This window comes from Spea bombifrons, chromosome 6 (genome assembly GCF_027358695.1).
Source record: "Spea bombifrons isolate aSpeBom1 chromosome 6, aSpeBom1.2.pri, whole genome shotgun sequence".
Lineage (NCBI taxonomy): Eukaryota > Metazoa > Chordata > Amphibia > Anura > Pelobatidae > Spea > Spea bombifrons.
The window spans coordinates 44,738,219-44,755,361 of record NC_071092.1 but is presented as its reverse complement, the minus strand read 5'-3'; the positions used below and the strand labels follow the sequence as shown (position 1 = coordinate 44,755,361).

Genomic DNA, 17,143 nt, shown 5'->3' with positions numbered 1-17,143 from the left:
CCGCTACACATATTTTCGGAAGGTTGTAAAATCCCACTTAATATGGTCTTTACGCATCGATTACGCGTAAACAAAAGAATGATTTGAATTCATGTTTAACGCAAGTCTTTTTAAAGCCAAGAATTTGTAAGGTAATGCACTGGTGTTTTGTGGAGCGACATGCGGCTCTTCAGAGGTTTTGTTCGCGTTTTCTGCCAAAGTAGGTATCAAAGTGCGGCATCGACGTGAAGAGAACGCGACAAATTGTCGGATTAAGCTTAAATCGGATGGTGGGAAATAAAACAAATTAACGGAAAGCTAGAGTCCGCCATCTAGTGGCGAGATACGGAACTGCGACAACAAAGCCAAAGACATATCCGTAACAAGCACAATAAAAATGAAAATGTAAGATTTCCCCAGATGATGTTTCTATATTCTTTATCACAAGTGTCAATTTCTTGCCCTAAGCTAATGGCTTTCTTAGAAAATACAGAAATTGCTGTGACTCTGGGGTTTATTATTATTTGCATCAACAATTGAACCTCACCTAGTAAACCCTGCATTATGTAAGCTTAGGAAACACTCGCTGGGGATGGTCCATTGACAGATTCATCCTTTTTAAACTAAATGAACCTGTAAAGGTGTTTAAAGATTTAAATAATATATATGTATTAAAACCCGACACTATGTACACCATGGGAGCAGACCCCTTAACTTCCTAGATTCGGGAACTACACAGTTACTCCTCCCGATAAGTTATCTCTGCTCTATTTTTACTATCTGCTCTCTTTTACTATACCTAAATTAGTTATAAGTACTTAACTAATTTAGTTATAGTAAAAGCTGTGATGGCAACAGTTCTCCTTTGAGGTACATAACTGTTCAAAAGTTTGGGGTCACTAAGAAAGTCTTTTTTTTTTTTTAAGAAAAGCACATTTTGTAGATTAAAATAACATGAAATCCAGTGAAGACGGGGTTAATGTTGGAAATGACTATTATAGATGGAAATGGCTGATTTTTAGTGGAATCTCTTCATAGGGGCAGAGGCCTTTTATCACTCCCATCACTCCTGTGCTCCAACGGCCCTTTATCACTCCCATCACTCCTGTGTTCCAATGGCCCTTTATCACTCCCATCACTCCTATCACTCCTGTGTTCCAATGGCACGTTATGTTTGCTGATCCAAATTTAAGTTTAAAAGTCTGATTGTTAGAAACCCTTTTGCAATTATGTTACTGCTAGAAAAGTGACCCCAAACGTTTGAACGGCAGTGTATATTAATACAACTATACATTTTTCATATGCTCTTACTCTTCAAATCACCCTTTTTTAATTACAGAAAATATAGAATTAAGTAGAATTTATAACTGACAAAATTTACAGCCCGCGGATCCACGTCGCCCTCTCTAATGGGGCTTTTTCATTAGCCGGGGATTACACTGTCCCATCCTTCATGTAACCGAACCCTTACAAATTTACTACTCCGATATTAATTGTGAGGCTAACTCAGGGATGACCCGGTATAGGGGGTCAAAGGGCACCGGCTTTCGGGTGGTCGCAATTATTTCTGTATTTACACCCTGCACCTGCTCATAAAAGATGATTAAATGGGAATGAATTACTTTTTTTTTTTCCAGTCTCTCCGCTGCTAAGCCGTTCTAAAGATGAAGAATACTCCCGTCCGGCTCCCCCGCGCCTCACCGAATTCCTTACTCCGGAACGCGCCGTCTAACATCGTCACAAAATCTCCCCCGCATTAAACACGTTGTGTTACGTTTGTGTCGCTCGCAATCTTTTCGAGGTGCGCACTGCATAAAGCTCCGGGGTTCTTGTAAACGTTCCCCGTGTCCCGGACGAGAAAACATCGGTTACGGATGAAGCGGGAGATCCGTGCGCCTTTATATGTCAGATCAACGTGTCAAGTTAACGAGGGTGCGGGCTTACGGTGGAAGCGAGCACAAAAGAAAGTGACAGAAGCATCAAGCACGCGATACACGGAGCACTTAAGAGCTTCCGCTAGACAAGATTTACTGTAAGTCTCGAGAACATTTTCCCTGAAGTCAAAATTAAACAACTGAGGAACGGCCATGTGGCGTCAGAACCTAAAGCGAATATATCCAGCGCGCTCTAATTAAAAACAGAGAAAAAGGGTCAGCTTCCGTCAAATATATTAAAGCGGCGTCCCAGACATCGGATGCCCTTTAATGCACAATAGCTGCCTGGCCCCTTTAAACCTTTTGCACACACACGGGTTTATTCTGCAGGGTCCCCCGGACCCCAGCTAGTTGGCGAGCGGGGGGCATTCGGCCGAATGCATCTCCCCGTACATGATATACTTTTCTGCAGTCAGGACGAGCGCTGTGGCCGGGGGTCTGAAGCGTACTCACATAGGTATTCTTCTTCATAAAGGGGGTTTCAGGGACCATAAACTGCCCCTTTAATCTATGGATAAGCCCCAAGCATGGGCTGGGTCTGACTGCCCCTTTAAGAATACATTATCGAATGTCTTTTTTTGGAACCCAAACCCCTCTGTTCCTCCTTTCCTTATGTGCTTTTTTTCTATGACCTCACAGCGATGACAGCAAAAAGTACCGAAAATATCATTAAAATACATTATTTATGGGTAAATCAACGAGTCACAAAAATGATTGGGAAAGATTTTCCAAGAACTCCCCATAAAGCAGAGGTATCCTGACCATTTGGTATCAGATCCAATCTCGGCAGCATAAATATCTATCAATTGGTCCCAAAGTCACAAGAAAAGTTTGAGTAAATCTCTACCCCACCATGCCGCTAGCCCCACTGCCTCAAACAAAAAGCGCCCCTCTTGGGGCAGCCGAAAAGACGTTATTTTCTTTCCCATTGTTTCCCAAACTGCTGATGTTTAGAATCTGTTGCCTTTTACTAAATGCAATAAAAAATCGGTTCTTGTGCCAAGTTGCGATGAGGTTGTTGCTTTGCTGGAATTGGTCGGACTCATCCAGTTTGGAATTGCCTATATTTTTGCCCAAATTACAGAGGCCGGTGCTGTGTGAGCGCCGATTATACGGCTATCCCAGGCCCCACGCTGACTTTTTACACGAGCGCATCTACGAGTGCCGGGCGCACGAGAAAACGACGGACTATTTTCAGCTGCGCGGCACTCTGAGAACCGTGGAAGTCCAATGAATGCTTTGATTCAATGAAAAACAAAATTAAAATAAACATATATAGACTGAAGCATCTAATAAGTAACAGATGTCTAGGGCTATTAAACCCAACAATACAAAAAGAAAGGCTATTTTAATGGCTCCTGCGGCATTCTGGGTATTCAGAAAACCGCAACTTGAATCGTAGAACGGAATAAGTGGAAGAGCCGGATCTGCACCACGATCAGAGCACCGTCATATGCTGTAGCGCTGTACACTGGGTAAACAGGACATAACAAGTAGTGCATCACATAACATAAGATCTTGCTCAAGCGATGTTACGATCTAGAAGATTTTTACATTATATTAATGATAACGCTAGTTAGTTGGGTAGTTTCAATATAGGCTGACTTCACTATATAGATTATGAAGGGCCATCAGTGAGCTTCTGCTCCCGATAAACTTGGCTGACCCTGTATAAAGCATATCTAAATCAGCAATTTAAAGCCGCAGGATTGAACAATGCATTGTGCTGGGATGACCAGCAATGCAAGGGATGACCCTTTATAACGCACAGTGATTTGGGGAGCTGAAACCACAAGGCTTTTGCAAATTCCAACTCCAACAATTCCGTAAACAAGTATTTACTCTTAACTTCCAAGCGGACATGAAAGGAACTATCTTGTTTTAAATCACCTTGGATACCTGGCATTTATATAATCTGCTTGTAGATGAAGCCGAATGTAGGAAATTGATTGCTTGTAGACCAGTTTTGGGGGAAATTATCTTCCAGTTAATGTATTGCAGTGTATTGTAACATAGATCAGTGCACCAGCACCACCTAGTGGCTGCAACCATGTAATGCATGCTTGGTACAGATGGCTTTATGAGAAGAAATTACTGTATATAATAAAATAATAATAATAATAAGGCTTAGAACCGCATTGCTCAGGATAGTGAGAGTTGAATGGCTTAATTGAAGTGTCCAGTCTATCTTAAGGATGCTAGAACCAATGAGCAGGTTAATGGGGGGGAATAATCATGCAGAAGATGAGAACAGAAAGTTTAGATGGCTGCTCCCATGATATACACATAAGGTGTGTTTTTACCAGTTGCATTGCCTCTTTTAATACCCTCACCATTCGAACAGTACTGAAATATAATAAACTATTAAGGCTATTTGTTTATATTCTCATCCATTTCTCTCTAAAACAATATTAAGGTCACTTTCATGATACATAACCACAGGTGAGCACTTTCACAGATCAACCCATCGGTTTGCAAGCCCAAGCATGCCCTATGCCTTTCTGCATGCTTCATCTTGCCATTTACACGCACTTGTGGCAGTTAATAATAAATCATATATATAAAGTCGCATTGATATGTATTTCCAGTGAAAGTGTGGTCATTGCCAGTAGCAAACACATTGCATCATATGCCAGCCTTCTAATTATAAGCAAACAATGTGCTCAGCCCTTATTTTTAGCTAAAGCCTTTTATTTCATTTATATTTCTACTCTTCCCTCTGCACTTCACATTCATTCATTCAACAAAGACCTATTCTTCCTACCAGCCGATCCCATCCAACCCGGCTCTCTGTCTCCCCCTCTCAGCACAATAGATGTACTGCACGGCACAAACTCAGCAGGTCCTGTTCTCTTTGCTATTATTATTAATTAATAATAATAATATATTTTCTTTATATAGCGCTAACAATTTATGCAGCGCTTAACACAATACATATATTCAAGGGGTCTGACAGGACGAGAATTGACAGACTAAGACAAACCAATACATTAAGGGGAGAGAGCCCGGCTCGCAAGCTTACAATCTTGCTATTTAGGAGTCCAGTTTTTTTTTGCTAGTTAAAAAAAAAAAACTAGCAAAATTGCTCAAAATAATGCAAAATGTAGAGCAGTTTAGGCGCACTCAATTTAAACTCAGTTACCATAGTTTCCTGTTCCATCAGCTACTCCGATGTATTCCAACTGACCCTAAAAAGATCTGACGGCAGATCGGACCAATTCGGCCCATCTAGTCGACCAGTTACCCTGCTGTAAAGACTCAGATCTCAATCAGTCGTTGGTCTCATCTTCGATTCACAATAACCATATGCCTATCCCATGCACGTTTAAATTCCCTCACTGTATTAGCCCCTACCACCTCTGCTGAGAGGCAGTTCCACTTATCTACCCCCTTCTCAGTAAAGTAAAACCTCCTTACATTACAGCTAAGCAGCTGAGCCTCTAGTTTTAGTGTCTGGCCTCGTTGTCTGGGACTTCACCCCCTGCTTCAGACAGCTCAGAAAGCAGAAATTACAGCCCACTTTGGATAATAAACAGAATTATTTGGTTGCTCCTAGATATCCCCTTCAGTGACCAACAGCCAATAATCGCCAACATGCCAGAAACGGGTGCAGAATATTGCCTCCTGCACCCCACTCCTAATGAAGCCAATCACACATAACCATGCTGTTTCAGTGTAATCAGATATAAATAAATAATATAAATAATAAAATAATAACACATTTTTCTACAACATAATTAGTTAAATGTGACACATATTACACAAAAAAAACTACTACAACTTTTGGGTCCTTTGGAATTTTGACAGACTATTCATAACATAAAAATAATTATGCACAGAATAAAAAAAATAGCTAATAGAAATATATATCCACTGTTGTAGACTGAGGTGTAAATAATATTAAAAAAAATAATTAAACAAAAAAACAAGCACCTTGCTATAAAACATAAGTAAATGAATATGACTTAGCTGGCTTCTAGTGTTTAAATGTGGAGCTGAATTAATAGCAACAAAGTTAAACGTAAAGACGATTTCTAAAATGAAAAGGTGGCAGGTGTATCCAAAGCGATATAAATAGATTAGTATTTTTTTATGTTTTTTTTTAATTTTATTTTTAACAAAAGGGCCACTTTGAGTCCTGAAGAGGATCAATACAGGTTAAAAGTCTCTTGTTAAAATATAACCATCCATCACAGCATTACCTCGAAGATCAGCAGCCAAACAATAGATTCCAGGATCGGTGTTAAAGAGGTAATTAGCTTGTATGTAGACACAAGATGTGACATTTCAAACGGGAAGCGGAGAATTGAAGCGGACTTAACACTTTGGGTATTCAGGTCTCATTTTTGTAACTATGTCTAACAATTTATTTAGTTTTTTATAAACTGTAGAAAAAATAAATAGCAAGCATTTCTATTTTTTATGTGTATCGGCCCATTGTTATCAGGCACAGAGGAAAGTCATCGGCTGCTTTGGGTGGATGTTTGATGCCTTTAACCGATACAGCGTAGCACTGAGGTCATAGTCTTGTATGCGGAACATGTGATTTTAGAACCAGTGCATCTCAGATCCCATCAATACAACATTTAACTGCTTAGTGACCGCAGGGGCATTCGGTTATAAGTCACCCATCCCTAGGGTACCTGCCAGGTTAGAGGCTCAACTACGCCAGGACTTGAGCCGAGATTAAGGGCCTTCAAAAAGATTTGATTTTGGATTCATTTAACCCACGATTTAATATAAAAACCCATTGTCTACACAACCTCGTACAAGAAGACACTGGATATGGGGATCCTGCCTATTACGCGATTACCTTTTTTACTTATATGGAAATCGTTTCATATCTGAAGCAGGAATCACTAGATGAGTTTTTTGTATCACAATACGGTTAGGGTTAGTAATACTTTGACGTTCCTTGAGGCCTTGTCCTGGGTCATTTACGTGGACTTTCTTCCCCACCCAAGGGTAGTTTCTACAGCACCCCTTTCTATTGGTGCTGGGGGTGGGGGCACAAAAAGAAAAGCACCTTGGGCTTCATGACCTCAGGCCAGAGGAGGAGAGGATCTCGCATCCCAAAAGAAGATTGTATACTCAATCTTTCAAAAAAAGCAGAGAGGAGACCCTCTCACTTATACATTTTATATGCCATTTATTTCTATCTTATTTCCTTACCGATTGCTCTATTCAGCCATAATATCCTCTCCTGAGGCGTTGTATATAACTGCACGTTTTTTTAGTTTATCTTTATAACTAAGATCTTCCTTTTAAGTACCGGTGCCCAGATCTCAAGGTGAGGTCTTACCATTGACTTATAAAAAGGCAAGATGGTACACGCACTTGTGGCAGTTAATAATAACCATATATAAAAAGTCGCATTGATATGTATTTCCAGTGAAAGTGTGGTCATTGCCAGTAGCAAACATATTGCATCATATGCCAGCCTTCTAATTATAAGCAAACAATGTGACTGACATTGTGCACTTTTGCCAAGTCTACAATGATTCCTGAATTCTTCTCCTTCGTAGTTTTTCCCCAGGGAGATACCATATTAAGTATATGATGCAGATATTAGTTTTCCTATAATGCATTGCTTTATATTTGTCTGTATTGAACTTCATCTGCCACGTGCCTGCCCAGTCCCCCCACGTGCCTGCCCAGTCCCCCCACGTGCCTGCCCAGTCCCCCCACGTGCCTGCCCAGTCCCCCCACTCTGTCTAAATCCTTCAGAGAAGCAACATCAAGGTTATACTGTATTAAGCTGCCTCATTTTGTGTCATCAGCAAATACAAATACAATTTGGGGGATCATTAATTCTCAAGAAGAGAACCCAGGACAGACCCCTGGGGTACTCCACTTAATATCTTGGTCCAGTTTGAGAATTTTCCATTGACAACCACTCTTATCATTCTATCTTTTAGCCAATTTCCCATCCAAGTACAAACATTTGCCCCTAAGCCTATTTCTGACAATTCGTGTGGAACCGTATCGAATGCCTTTTCAAGGTCCACAGAGATCTCATCTACCTCGACTCGATTTTTACCGACTTCTTCACAGAATTAGGTGGCTTTGACCGGTCTTTCACAAAACCATGCTGACTTTTATTAATTATTATCTGATTCAAGATGTATTCTTTGCCAAAATATCATGCTAACAGACACACATACAACATAATACTAGTTCATTCAAATCCTCTGGCAACAAGTTTTGTTTTTTGGGGTTGCAGACAGACGGCGCATCGGTCACCTAAACAGACTAATAGCCCAAACAGTCAAGAGTAAGTGAACTAAAAGAACAAGTAGCTGGAAGCTGAACGCAAATGGAACTTACGGGAGTCTTCCCAGCGCAGGAGGTGCAGCTTCCATGCGGAGTAATAGAGAAAGCCCAGCACCAGGAAGAGGCAGAGGGCAAGCAGCAGGTTCCTCATGAACACCAGAATTCCCATCTTCACAGCATACCTGCTCTGCTACATGACCTGAGGGACCAAAACACAGACACGGTGAGCAGGAGATGCGGTCCCGGGCAGGCACTCAGCAAAAAAGGGTTCAGCAGTGACAGTAGGACGTCGCTTCTGGAGGCCAGCACCTCCGTGCCCAACCTTATAGAACGCAGGACATGCCTACCTTCCACCTGGTATTACAACAGCCATAGAGTATTAATCCCAGCCTGTAACCCTTGCTTGGCAGAAAAAAAAAATAACGAATAACTTCTGACAGCTCAGAAAGCTCTGAGGATAACAGCATCACAGATAGCGGCAGTGATGGGGACTCATTAGCTTTTCTCCGCAACCTCGTTGTACTGCGCTGCCGCACTTGTTTTCACTATAAAAATTAATGCTAATAACAAAAAAAGACTATTAAATTGTTCTTTTGGGAAATTTTATGGTGGTCTTCTATTTCCTGCTGGTGGCTTTGAGTTTATCCGCTAGAACAGTGCAGTTTAAGCTATTTAACTATACATTGTATGGGACCAGCTTGTGCGCGACGGCCGAGCTGGTCCGGCATAATGCATAGATCAAAGTGTGGGGTGTTTGAACTATACATTTTACAAGACCAACTTAGCCTTTCTTGCAGGAGAACCTGGGTTATTTTTATTTTATTACTCAGACTGGAGTCATGGGGCTGAATCACGTACATATCCTCCGAAGCCGACTTTAAAGAACCCTGCAACCAATGTTAGATACTACGCCGGAGGCGGTATTCGGAAACAGCATGGATACGACCGGTAATCCTGCAACCGAAGTATCATTTATTTATTTTTTTAAACAATAATATCCCTTTAAGGACTTTCAATCTTACGGTCATCTGTCAAGACAACCAGCCTCTGACTTGGCAACATTGTAATTATTTTCTGGCAACTTTATGTTGTGTGAAAATATCCCGCGGAACGGTTCAATCGGATTTTCAGTAACGTATGCAAACAGATCAATAGATAACGAATGCTTGTGTGATGTCGTTCGTACCGATTAAATAAATAGTAATAAATGATTTTTTTTTAAAAAAGACTTTAAAGAACTAAGTCACTTCACTGAGACAATAGTTTAATTTTAAGGGACATTAAAAAAACTATTATCTTGTTTCCTCTCTGTCACCGTTCTGTTTGGAGCAAAAAAGAAAACTTCAACCTAAATACTAGCAATAATATGACCGGGGGAGCAGGCACCTTGTTTAACGACAGATAGCACTGCTCAGAAATTAATAGGTAAAGTGATTATCACTTACACTGCCATTCAAAAGTTTGGGGTCACTTAGAATTTCCTTGTTTTTGAAAGAAAAGGCAATTGCGTCCATTAAAATAACATGAAATGGGTCAGAAATCCAGCACAGGCGGGGTTAATGTTGTAAATGACTATTGAAGTTGGTAACGGCTGATTTTTAATGGAGTCTAGGCGCACAGAAGCCCTTTATCACTCCCATCACTCCTGTGTACCAATGGCACGTTGTGTTTGCTGATCCAAAAGTTTAAGTCCAAAAGGCTAATCAGAAAACCCCTTTTGCAATTATGTTACAGCCAGAAATGTCCTCGTTTTGCATGAAAACAGCTTAGTGACCCCAAACTTTTGAACAGTAGCGTACGTCGCTGCTTAGAAAATAAATTTACAAACAACGCTTATTAATTAAACACATAATTCTTTGAAAAAACATACGCATGTTTATTAAAAGAAAATTATATTTCATATTTTAACCCCTTAAGGACAATGGGTTGTCCTAAAACCCATCAATGATAATGCATTGTGAGCTCGCACACGTACAGGCTTTGTCGTGAAGGGGTTAAAATATGTTTCTCTCTTTTACCTTCCTTTCTGGACAAAGGGAAAATTCACTAATCCAAGACTTTAGCAGACCAGTATTGGGATTATCTTGTTACTGACTCACAAATGGTGAGGGGGGAGAGTAGTTGGTGAGCCGGCGGAGGATGCTTCTCCATTCATTGAGCGCCTCCTGCAAGTGGCACCAAATCCTACCGCCAGAAATTCTTTGAATTCCTGTATTCTTCTCCGAGTTGCTCATCATCCGCCTCCCACCTGCAGACCATCATGGATCCGAGCTTCTTTCACTCACTGGCTTCCTTGCAGAGCTCATTGCTGGCCGAGTCCGTGTATTCTGCCCTAGCTGCGTTGCTTTGGGCTGGTATCTGGGCTCCGACACCCTATTGATTTTTGTTTTCTTTTGGGCCCCGACTTGTTATTGGTCTCTGAATAATGACATTTATGACCCCGACATACCGCCTGGTCCTGGGTTCTCCAAGACTTCAACCTCCTGGGGCAGAAAAGATACTCAGCACAGACCCAGTGGGTAAAAAAAAACGAAGACCTCCTGGGGCAGAAAAAGATGCCCAGCACCTCCCCAGGGGGTATAAGCCAGCCTCTGCCCCAAGGACCCACACTAAGCCCTCTCATTAGCCTGGAGCTTTACTTCTCCACTACATACTTTACAGCTAACGTGAAATTCTCTCTTTTCGTGAGTAAAACCCCCGGCCGTGACAGTGTAACCTCTGTTATCATACAGCACTTTCTAACCCGACAGCGGCTTGATTAATAACTCCATGAGATCCCCTCATGTGAATATCGCTTTATTTGTATTCAGAGAATAAGCAGGTTAAAGCGCGGAGAGGGGGCGGAAAATGCTCCCTTGAGGGCCGCAGTCACACGCCGCCATGGCACATAAGCCTAATAAATTGGAAGGAAATGACAGGCTTTCTGGCACCCGTCCCAAGCGTGAGGGTCCCGGTTCTCCCTGCTGCGATCACAGCCCAAGCGCGCACATGCACAGAACGCCAAACAAGGATCCGAACACAACCGGTATTTAACCCATTACCAGGGACAGTTCTCCCTACTGACCCTCTCAGTAGGCCATAGTTCATTGGACGATTAGCCTTGTGACTGGCCCATCTGGTCTGAGACAAGGTGGCATTACAAGAGGGGTCCGAGCGACACCATCAGTGGGGATGACACCCAAAGCTGCCGCCCTCTGGTGACGCCAATGGACACCCCGTCTCAGACTAGATGGGCCAATTACAAGGCTAATCGTCCAACGAATTATGGCCTGCTGAGGGGATCAGTAGGGAGAACGTGCTGAGCTGTGACTGACTGCGTGTGTATGTGACTGCATGCGTGACCATGCGTATTCATGTGACGGTGTGTATGTATGTGCTTGCATGACAGTGTGTATGTGGTTGTGTGTATATGGTCTGGGAGGAGGTCCATGGGGATGACACCAACCCTGGTGACACCACTGAAGATGCCACGTCCTAGGCCAGGCACTAGGTGGACCCGAAGCCACAGGATGAGGACCCTTTTGTCTAAACAGCGCCCTTATCGTCTTAACTGAGCCTCATGGCAGTAAACCATATAAACACATTGTTGTGCTGCGTTAATATGACTACCTTCAAAATTTGAACCAGAATCACCTTTTTTACACGATGCCAATCCTCTGACCACTCAAGATGCAGCCACTAAATCTGTACTTTACCCGTACGTTCTCCGAAAATCTATGGCCACACAAAAGCCGTGGTGTGACGAGTCGGGCACAAGGCATTTAGTTGGGCAGCCCTTTTTTTTTTTTTATAGGAAATAGTAGAAGCCAAGACAGTTTCCACAAAGGAGTTAACTGAAAAAAGGAAGCCGTGTAGTTTGTTTCTAATCAAATGTTCAGAGCTAGCAAATCATATCTGTTGTTGGTCAGCAGTCATATAAGTCATAAATCCAATTATGAGAACACGGGCAAACAATCGCATGTCAGCTTCCATAATGTCACGCGAACAATAAAACAGCAGAACTGGACAAAACGTACAAAGACGCGTTCATTCCAAATCCTGAACCAGAGATGAGTAAATAAGCCACTTTGGATCGAATTAACCCGTTCTTAACGCATGGCCTTATCTCGCGCTGGGGATATCCTGTCCCAGCCATTTCCCCGGAACAAGGCACGGGTCACAAGAGACAAAAGCTGCTTAAAACTATCGGACAGATCTAGCACAAACATTCGGTCTACAAGCCGCTCTCGCTGCACGTTTTTTCTCGAGGACGCTTTCATATATAGTGTCATAAACTCGCCCATCACCCCCCTAAGGAAGATCCATCGAGAGCAAAATGCGTAGGGTAAGGGTGAATCTTTCCAGGTTTCCGAGGTCCGTTAACTCTCTCTCTTCCATACGTGTTTTGGGAGTCCTTCTTTCCTCCTGAATAGAGGATTGTGCGGGTTCCACATTGACATCCGATGAGAAAACGGCTGATCATTTAAACAAAGTTTTATCAGCCCTTAGCAGCTTGTCAGTGCAATTATATAATGTGATCGTATTTAAATAAAATGTAACTATTTTTAGTTCCGTAACAAACAGTGTTGCAATATAAATATATATATATATAATATCTTTTTTTTCTCCTTCCACCGCCTCTCCTACATGCATCTGAGTGTCCGCTAAGACGATTAGCCTAATCCTGAATTCCTTGAACCACTGAACTCGTGGAACTCTGGTCTTCGGTGTCGTTGCTACGATTGGGGATTGAGGAACCCCTGGAAGAATTTTTACCAAAAGGAGAGTATCATTCCTGTGTTGTTTTTCCATAAACACTTTAAACGACTATAGAGTCTTTGTGACGGGCCACTTAAAGCTAATATTTAAAGAGCCGGTCCTTTAGCATGTTTTCAGGCATGTGGTTAATGATAATGGACAGCAGGTGAAAGCTCGCCCGAAAGCAACAAGCAACCAACGATGTGTTAATCTGAAGACATGATAATGAAATCGCTGCAAAGGTTAATTCTGCGTCCTGTCATTGATTACTGCGTACGACATCCCTTTGGAACCAATCTGTTGGGTTCAGTTCAATAATATATATATAAAATATATAAAATATTCATCAACCCCACATCCCGATCTACCTCTGGGAAGGTCACGTATCCACATAAGTGCAGCAGGAGAAAGTGGCACGTGGTCAACACGCAAAACCATAATCTGTGTTCCTTTATGGGGGAGGGGGATTTTAAAACGCAAAGGACAATGTTGCATTGTAAGGGGTTCTGCAGCAGCTGAGAGATTTCACTTTCGCACGACATTAAAAAAAAAATAAAAAAATTCACGTTTTTAAACAGCGTTTAACATTACAGAATTCATTTATTTGTGGCTAGTAACCATAGTAATGAATCATTTAATGCATTTAAGTGGCCTATTAATAGATCTGAAACTGTAACAAACGTAGGCAACCGTGCTTTTGCAGAACCTCTTGCGCCAAACAGATGCCAAGGGCCGGGAAATGAAACAAAGCGTCAGGATTAACAAGAAACAAAGTAACGGGCAGGAACAGGCATTTAAAAGTGAGAGATGTTAATGATAAGAAAATAGTCCTAATAATTGGTCTGACAACATTAACCCTCTCTGTGCCAGGGGTCTGCGGCATAAAGCATTTAAACCGTTACTCTACCCGTGCAGTGGAATTCAAGGATTGCCGATGCCAGTACGGTCATATAGTCACAATAATGCCCACTGTGAAGGACCCCCCCTCCCCGGCCGGTAACATTAAACCTTTTAGTGTCAGAAAGCGGATTTTACGACCCGTTCTAAGCAAACAGAGGAAGAGGGGCTCCTGCTACTCATGGAACGATGTGGAGCGTAGTAATGAAGGAGGCGGCTGATGGCCGGAGACCAGGCTTGGTCCCAGGGAGGCCAGGTGGATAGTGGGCGTTCCATACGAAGCCATTAGCCCTGCGGCCGGAGAGGCATGGGGGTAGTTATTCTGTGGGTACATGCAGGCTTGCGGTGGAAAGGATGACTGAAAGGTTACTGAAGGTCAAAGTGCTGTAGAGACAGGGGATTCTATCTGTTGGTTTACATAGCGCCATCATATTCTGTAGCGTTGTACACTGCGATTCTAGCATTTAAGCACACATTTTTTTTATGGAGAGCCCACAAAATTACCAGTAATTTGCCCCAATGTATAAATTTACAAACAGCGTATGTGACGGCTGATAACGGCTTATCACGCTGGCTAATATGGTTAACCCACGAGTGCCAGCTACGTACAGGGACAGTCATGGCTCCTATTGGCCTTTTGTATAAAATAAAAAGACTAACCAACTGTGCGTGAGACAAGCAGGATATATATATATATATATATAATGTGATGGCTACTAATAGTCTAGGTATTAATATTAACCCACCGAGCGCCAGAGAGGTTATACGGCTGCAACGACTCGAATGATTGGATTCTGTGGCTGATATAATGTTATCCTACTGAGTGCCAGAGGGCCAAACACATGAACTGCATGTACATCAACTTTGATGGTCGCTAATATTATATTTCATGTGTCAGATATACTTACGTTGGATGCGATGGCTGATGGGTTTAACCCATAAAATGCCAGAGACATGTAGAGGGATAGTTTATTTATTTGCACCGGAATAGGATGGCTACCAATGGAGGCTAATAGGTACATTTATATATTTTTTGGACCGGAAGGCTAGAAGTTCTCGGAATATATGGCTAGTATAAGGTTTTCCTGCTAATGGCCAGGAAGGTTACACCGATAGTATACTTTCTGTACATACATTGAATGCAATGGCTAGAAATAGCCTGATGACCTGGCTAATAAGATTAACCCACTGAGTGCCAGATATAGTGATGGTCTTTTCTTTATATGCACAGACTACTAATGTTATGAATGCATGGCTAGTACGGCAAGGCGCTGAAATTAATGCTAGTTAGATAATGGATGTGATGGCTACTAATGGCCTGATAGGTTGGCTAATTAAATTATCTAATTAAATGCCAGGATTAATACATTTACATAAACTGGCTTCTAATGGCATGATGTCTTGGTTAATAGGTTTAACCCACTGAGTGCCAGAGAGTTGAGTGTATTTAAATACATTGGATGGGACAGCTACTAATGTCATCATGTCTCGGTTCATACATTTAACCCATTGAGTGGCTCGGAGGTTATGGGGATGGTACATTTCTATACATCGATCTGATGCCTTAGCTTAGTTTAACCCACTGAGCGCCAGAGCATAGTACTCTGCATTCGTTTGCGCCCCGTGTGGTACTCAGGTACCCCTTCTGCCCCAGACCGTTATCCCCCAAGCTCCTCCCTCCCCCGGTGCTACCTGTCTGGCTGGGCCTCGTCAGTGCCGTTGGCGGCCGCCGGCTCCCGGGGAGGCCTCCACGCCACGTTGTGAGCTCTTCTGCCAAGCGTTGCGCTGCCCCTGGGGCGCCGCCATGCTCAGGGGAGAGGGGACTGCCGCTTGTCACCGGCCCTTGGCGGAGGGCAGCAGGAAGGCTGAGCAAAGGTGACCGCGAGTATGAGATCAGCCAATCGGCACAGCGGGTACCAGCCCAGGAAACCAATAGCGGAGCGCCTGTGCGACCACCACACAGATCGACGAATCAGCGCAAAGGACAGGAACAGGGTACACAAATCACGAGCTACGGCCTGGGAATAAAGAGTCTACCAACCAGAGAACACGAGAGACCACCAATGACAGAGGGCTGCAGGCTGGGCTGGTCCAATCAGGGTCTCCGATCTGGAGAGAAGGGGGGACTCTGTAATCCCGTGAATTTCCAGCCCCGTTAACTCCTGAGTTACCGCCGGATGTGCTTTGGCACCCGCTCTAATGATACCCTGCACCGGGGGCAATAAACAAGACTGAGCCTCAGTGATACCCCTTGGGGTTTAAAAATCAGTTCCATACCCAGCCCTGCGCAGTGTAGAAGCGGGAAGCAGCGTTGGTTTAGCGCTGTGCAGTGTGACCATTATTCAACTCACTGACTTACCACACACTGAAAACGGCCACGCTTTTTTTGGAGGGGGGTTTGGTACCCTTTTCGGTGCCCCCTTCCTTAGACGGCTCCGGTGCCCCCTCTCCTTGGAAGAATATCCGGCCCTCCTGCAGTCCATTAGACCGGGAACCGGAGGAAGGGATTTTGTATACCTTTCGGAGAGTGCGGTTTCCGAAGATGAATCTTGGGGTCCGGTTCCCCTCGTGGCACCTACCACGCCGAACCCCAGGGCTTTAATAACAGAAAGAAAACCAGGCATTACACCCCGCCATGATTACCGCCGAATACTTATCACGGTGACGGTGATTTTAAATGGTTGCCGCAGAGCCGAATCATTTCCCGAGCTGCCTTTTATCCCTTGAGCATAAAACCCAGTGCTGTGTACAATAATGTAGCATGCCTCCCAACTGGCCTACTCTGTGTCGGACAGTCCTGATTTTGATACTGTATCCCACTGTCCTGGGAACTTTCTGGCTCTGGCTACCCCGAGAGAAGTGACGCTTCACTCAGAGTCTCTGGGTGAAACCAGGAGTTCCCGGGTATGTCGCCTTCCAACGAGCTCTACTCCTGTTACGCTAGAGCTCCTCAAGACGTGCAGAATTGTGCGCATGCGCAGTAACGCTGCCAGATTGAGCGGCACAAGCTCGGCCCCCCTGTGCTTGCCGGGGGTAGAAGTCGGGATGTATGATGGAGGCCAGTGTTGTGCTTTATGGGTTCAGCTTCTCATCATTAGGGCAAACATACAGATCCTTATATATTCAGCTTTACTTGTAGTTACACCGCAGACCTCCAAGAACAGCTAGACTAGACCTGTTCAGTCGCGTAACACGCCGAGTACGAAGACGGTACTGAGCATGCTCAGCTTCTTAAAGCAATAGAGCCACATAATCATCACACTCATGTCAATACTCATTGTACTCATATCATTACAGCTCTAAACAACAGCACAGACACGTAT

General features: G+C 43.3%; 1 protein-coding gene across 6 annotated transcripts in view; it reads right to left on the bottom strand.

Annotated features, from left to right (window-relative positions):
- ST3GAL3 (ST3 beta-galactoside alpha-2,3-sialyltransferase 3) overlaps positions 1-17,143 on the bottom strand; it is a 109,452-nt gene that overhangs the window by 81,566 nt on the left and 10,743 nt on the right. For 2 of the 6 annotated variants that reach the window (XM_053468807.1, XM_053468811.1), the window contains exons 1-2: positions 15,513-15,805; positions 8,241-8,385 (exon numbers count right to left, since the gene is read on the bottom strand). In XM_053468807.1, coding sequence (XP_053324782.1) covers positions 8,241-8,355 — 115 coding nt within the window. In that variant the 5' untranslated portion in view covers positions 8,356-8,385; positions 15,513-15,805. Of the gene's footprint in view, positions 1-8,240; positions 8,386-15,512; positions 15,806-17,143 lie in introns of those variants that run through there. The other 4 variants (XM_053468812.1, XM_053468813.1, XM_053468810.1 and 1 more) reach the window with 4 other exon arrangements.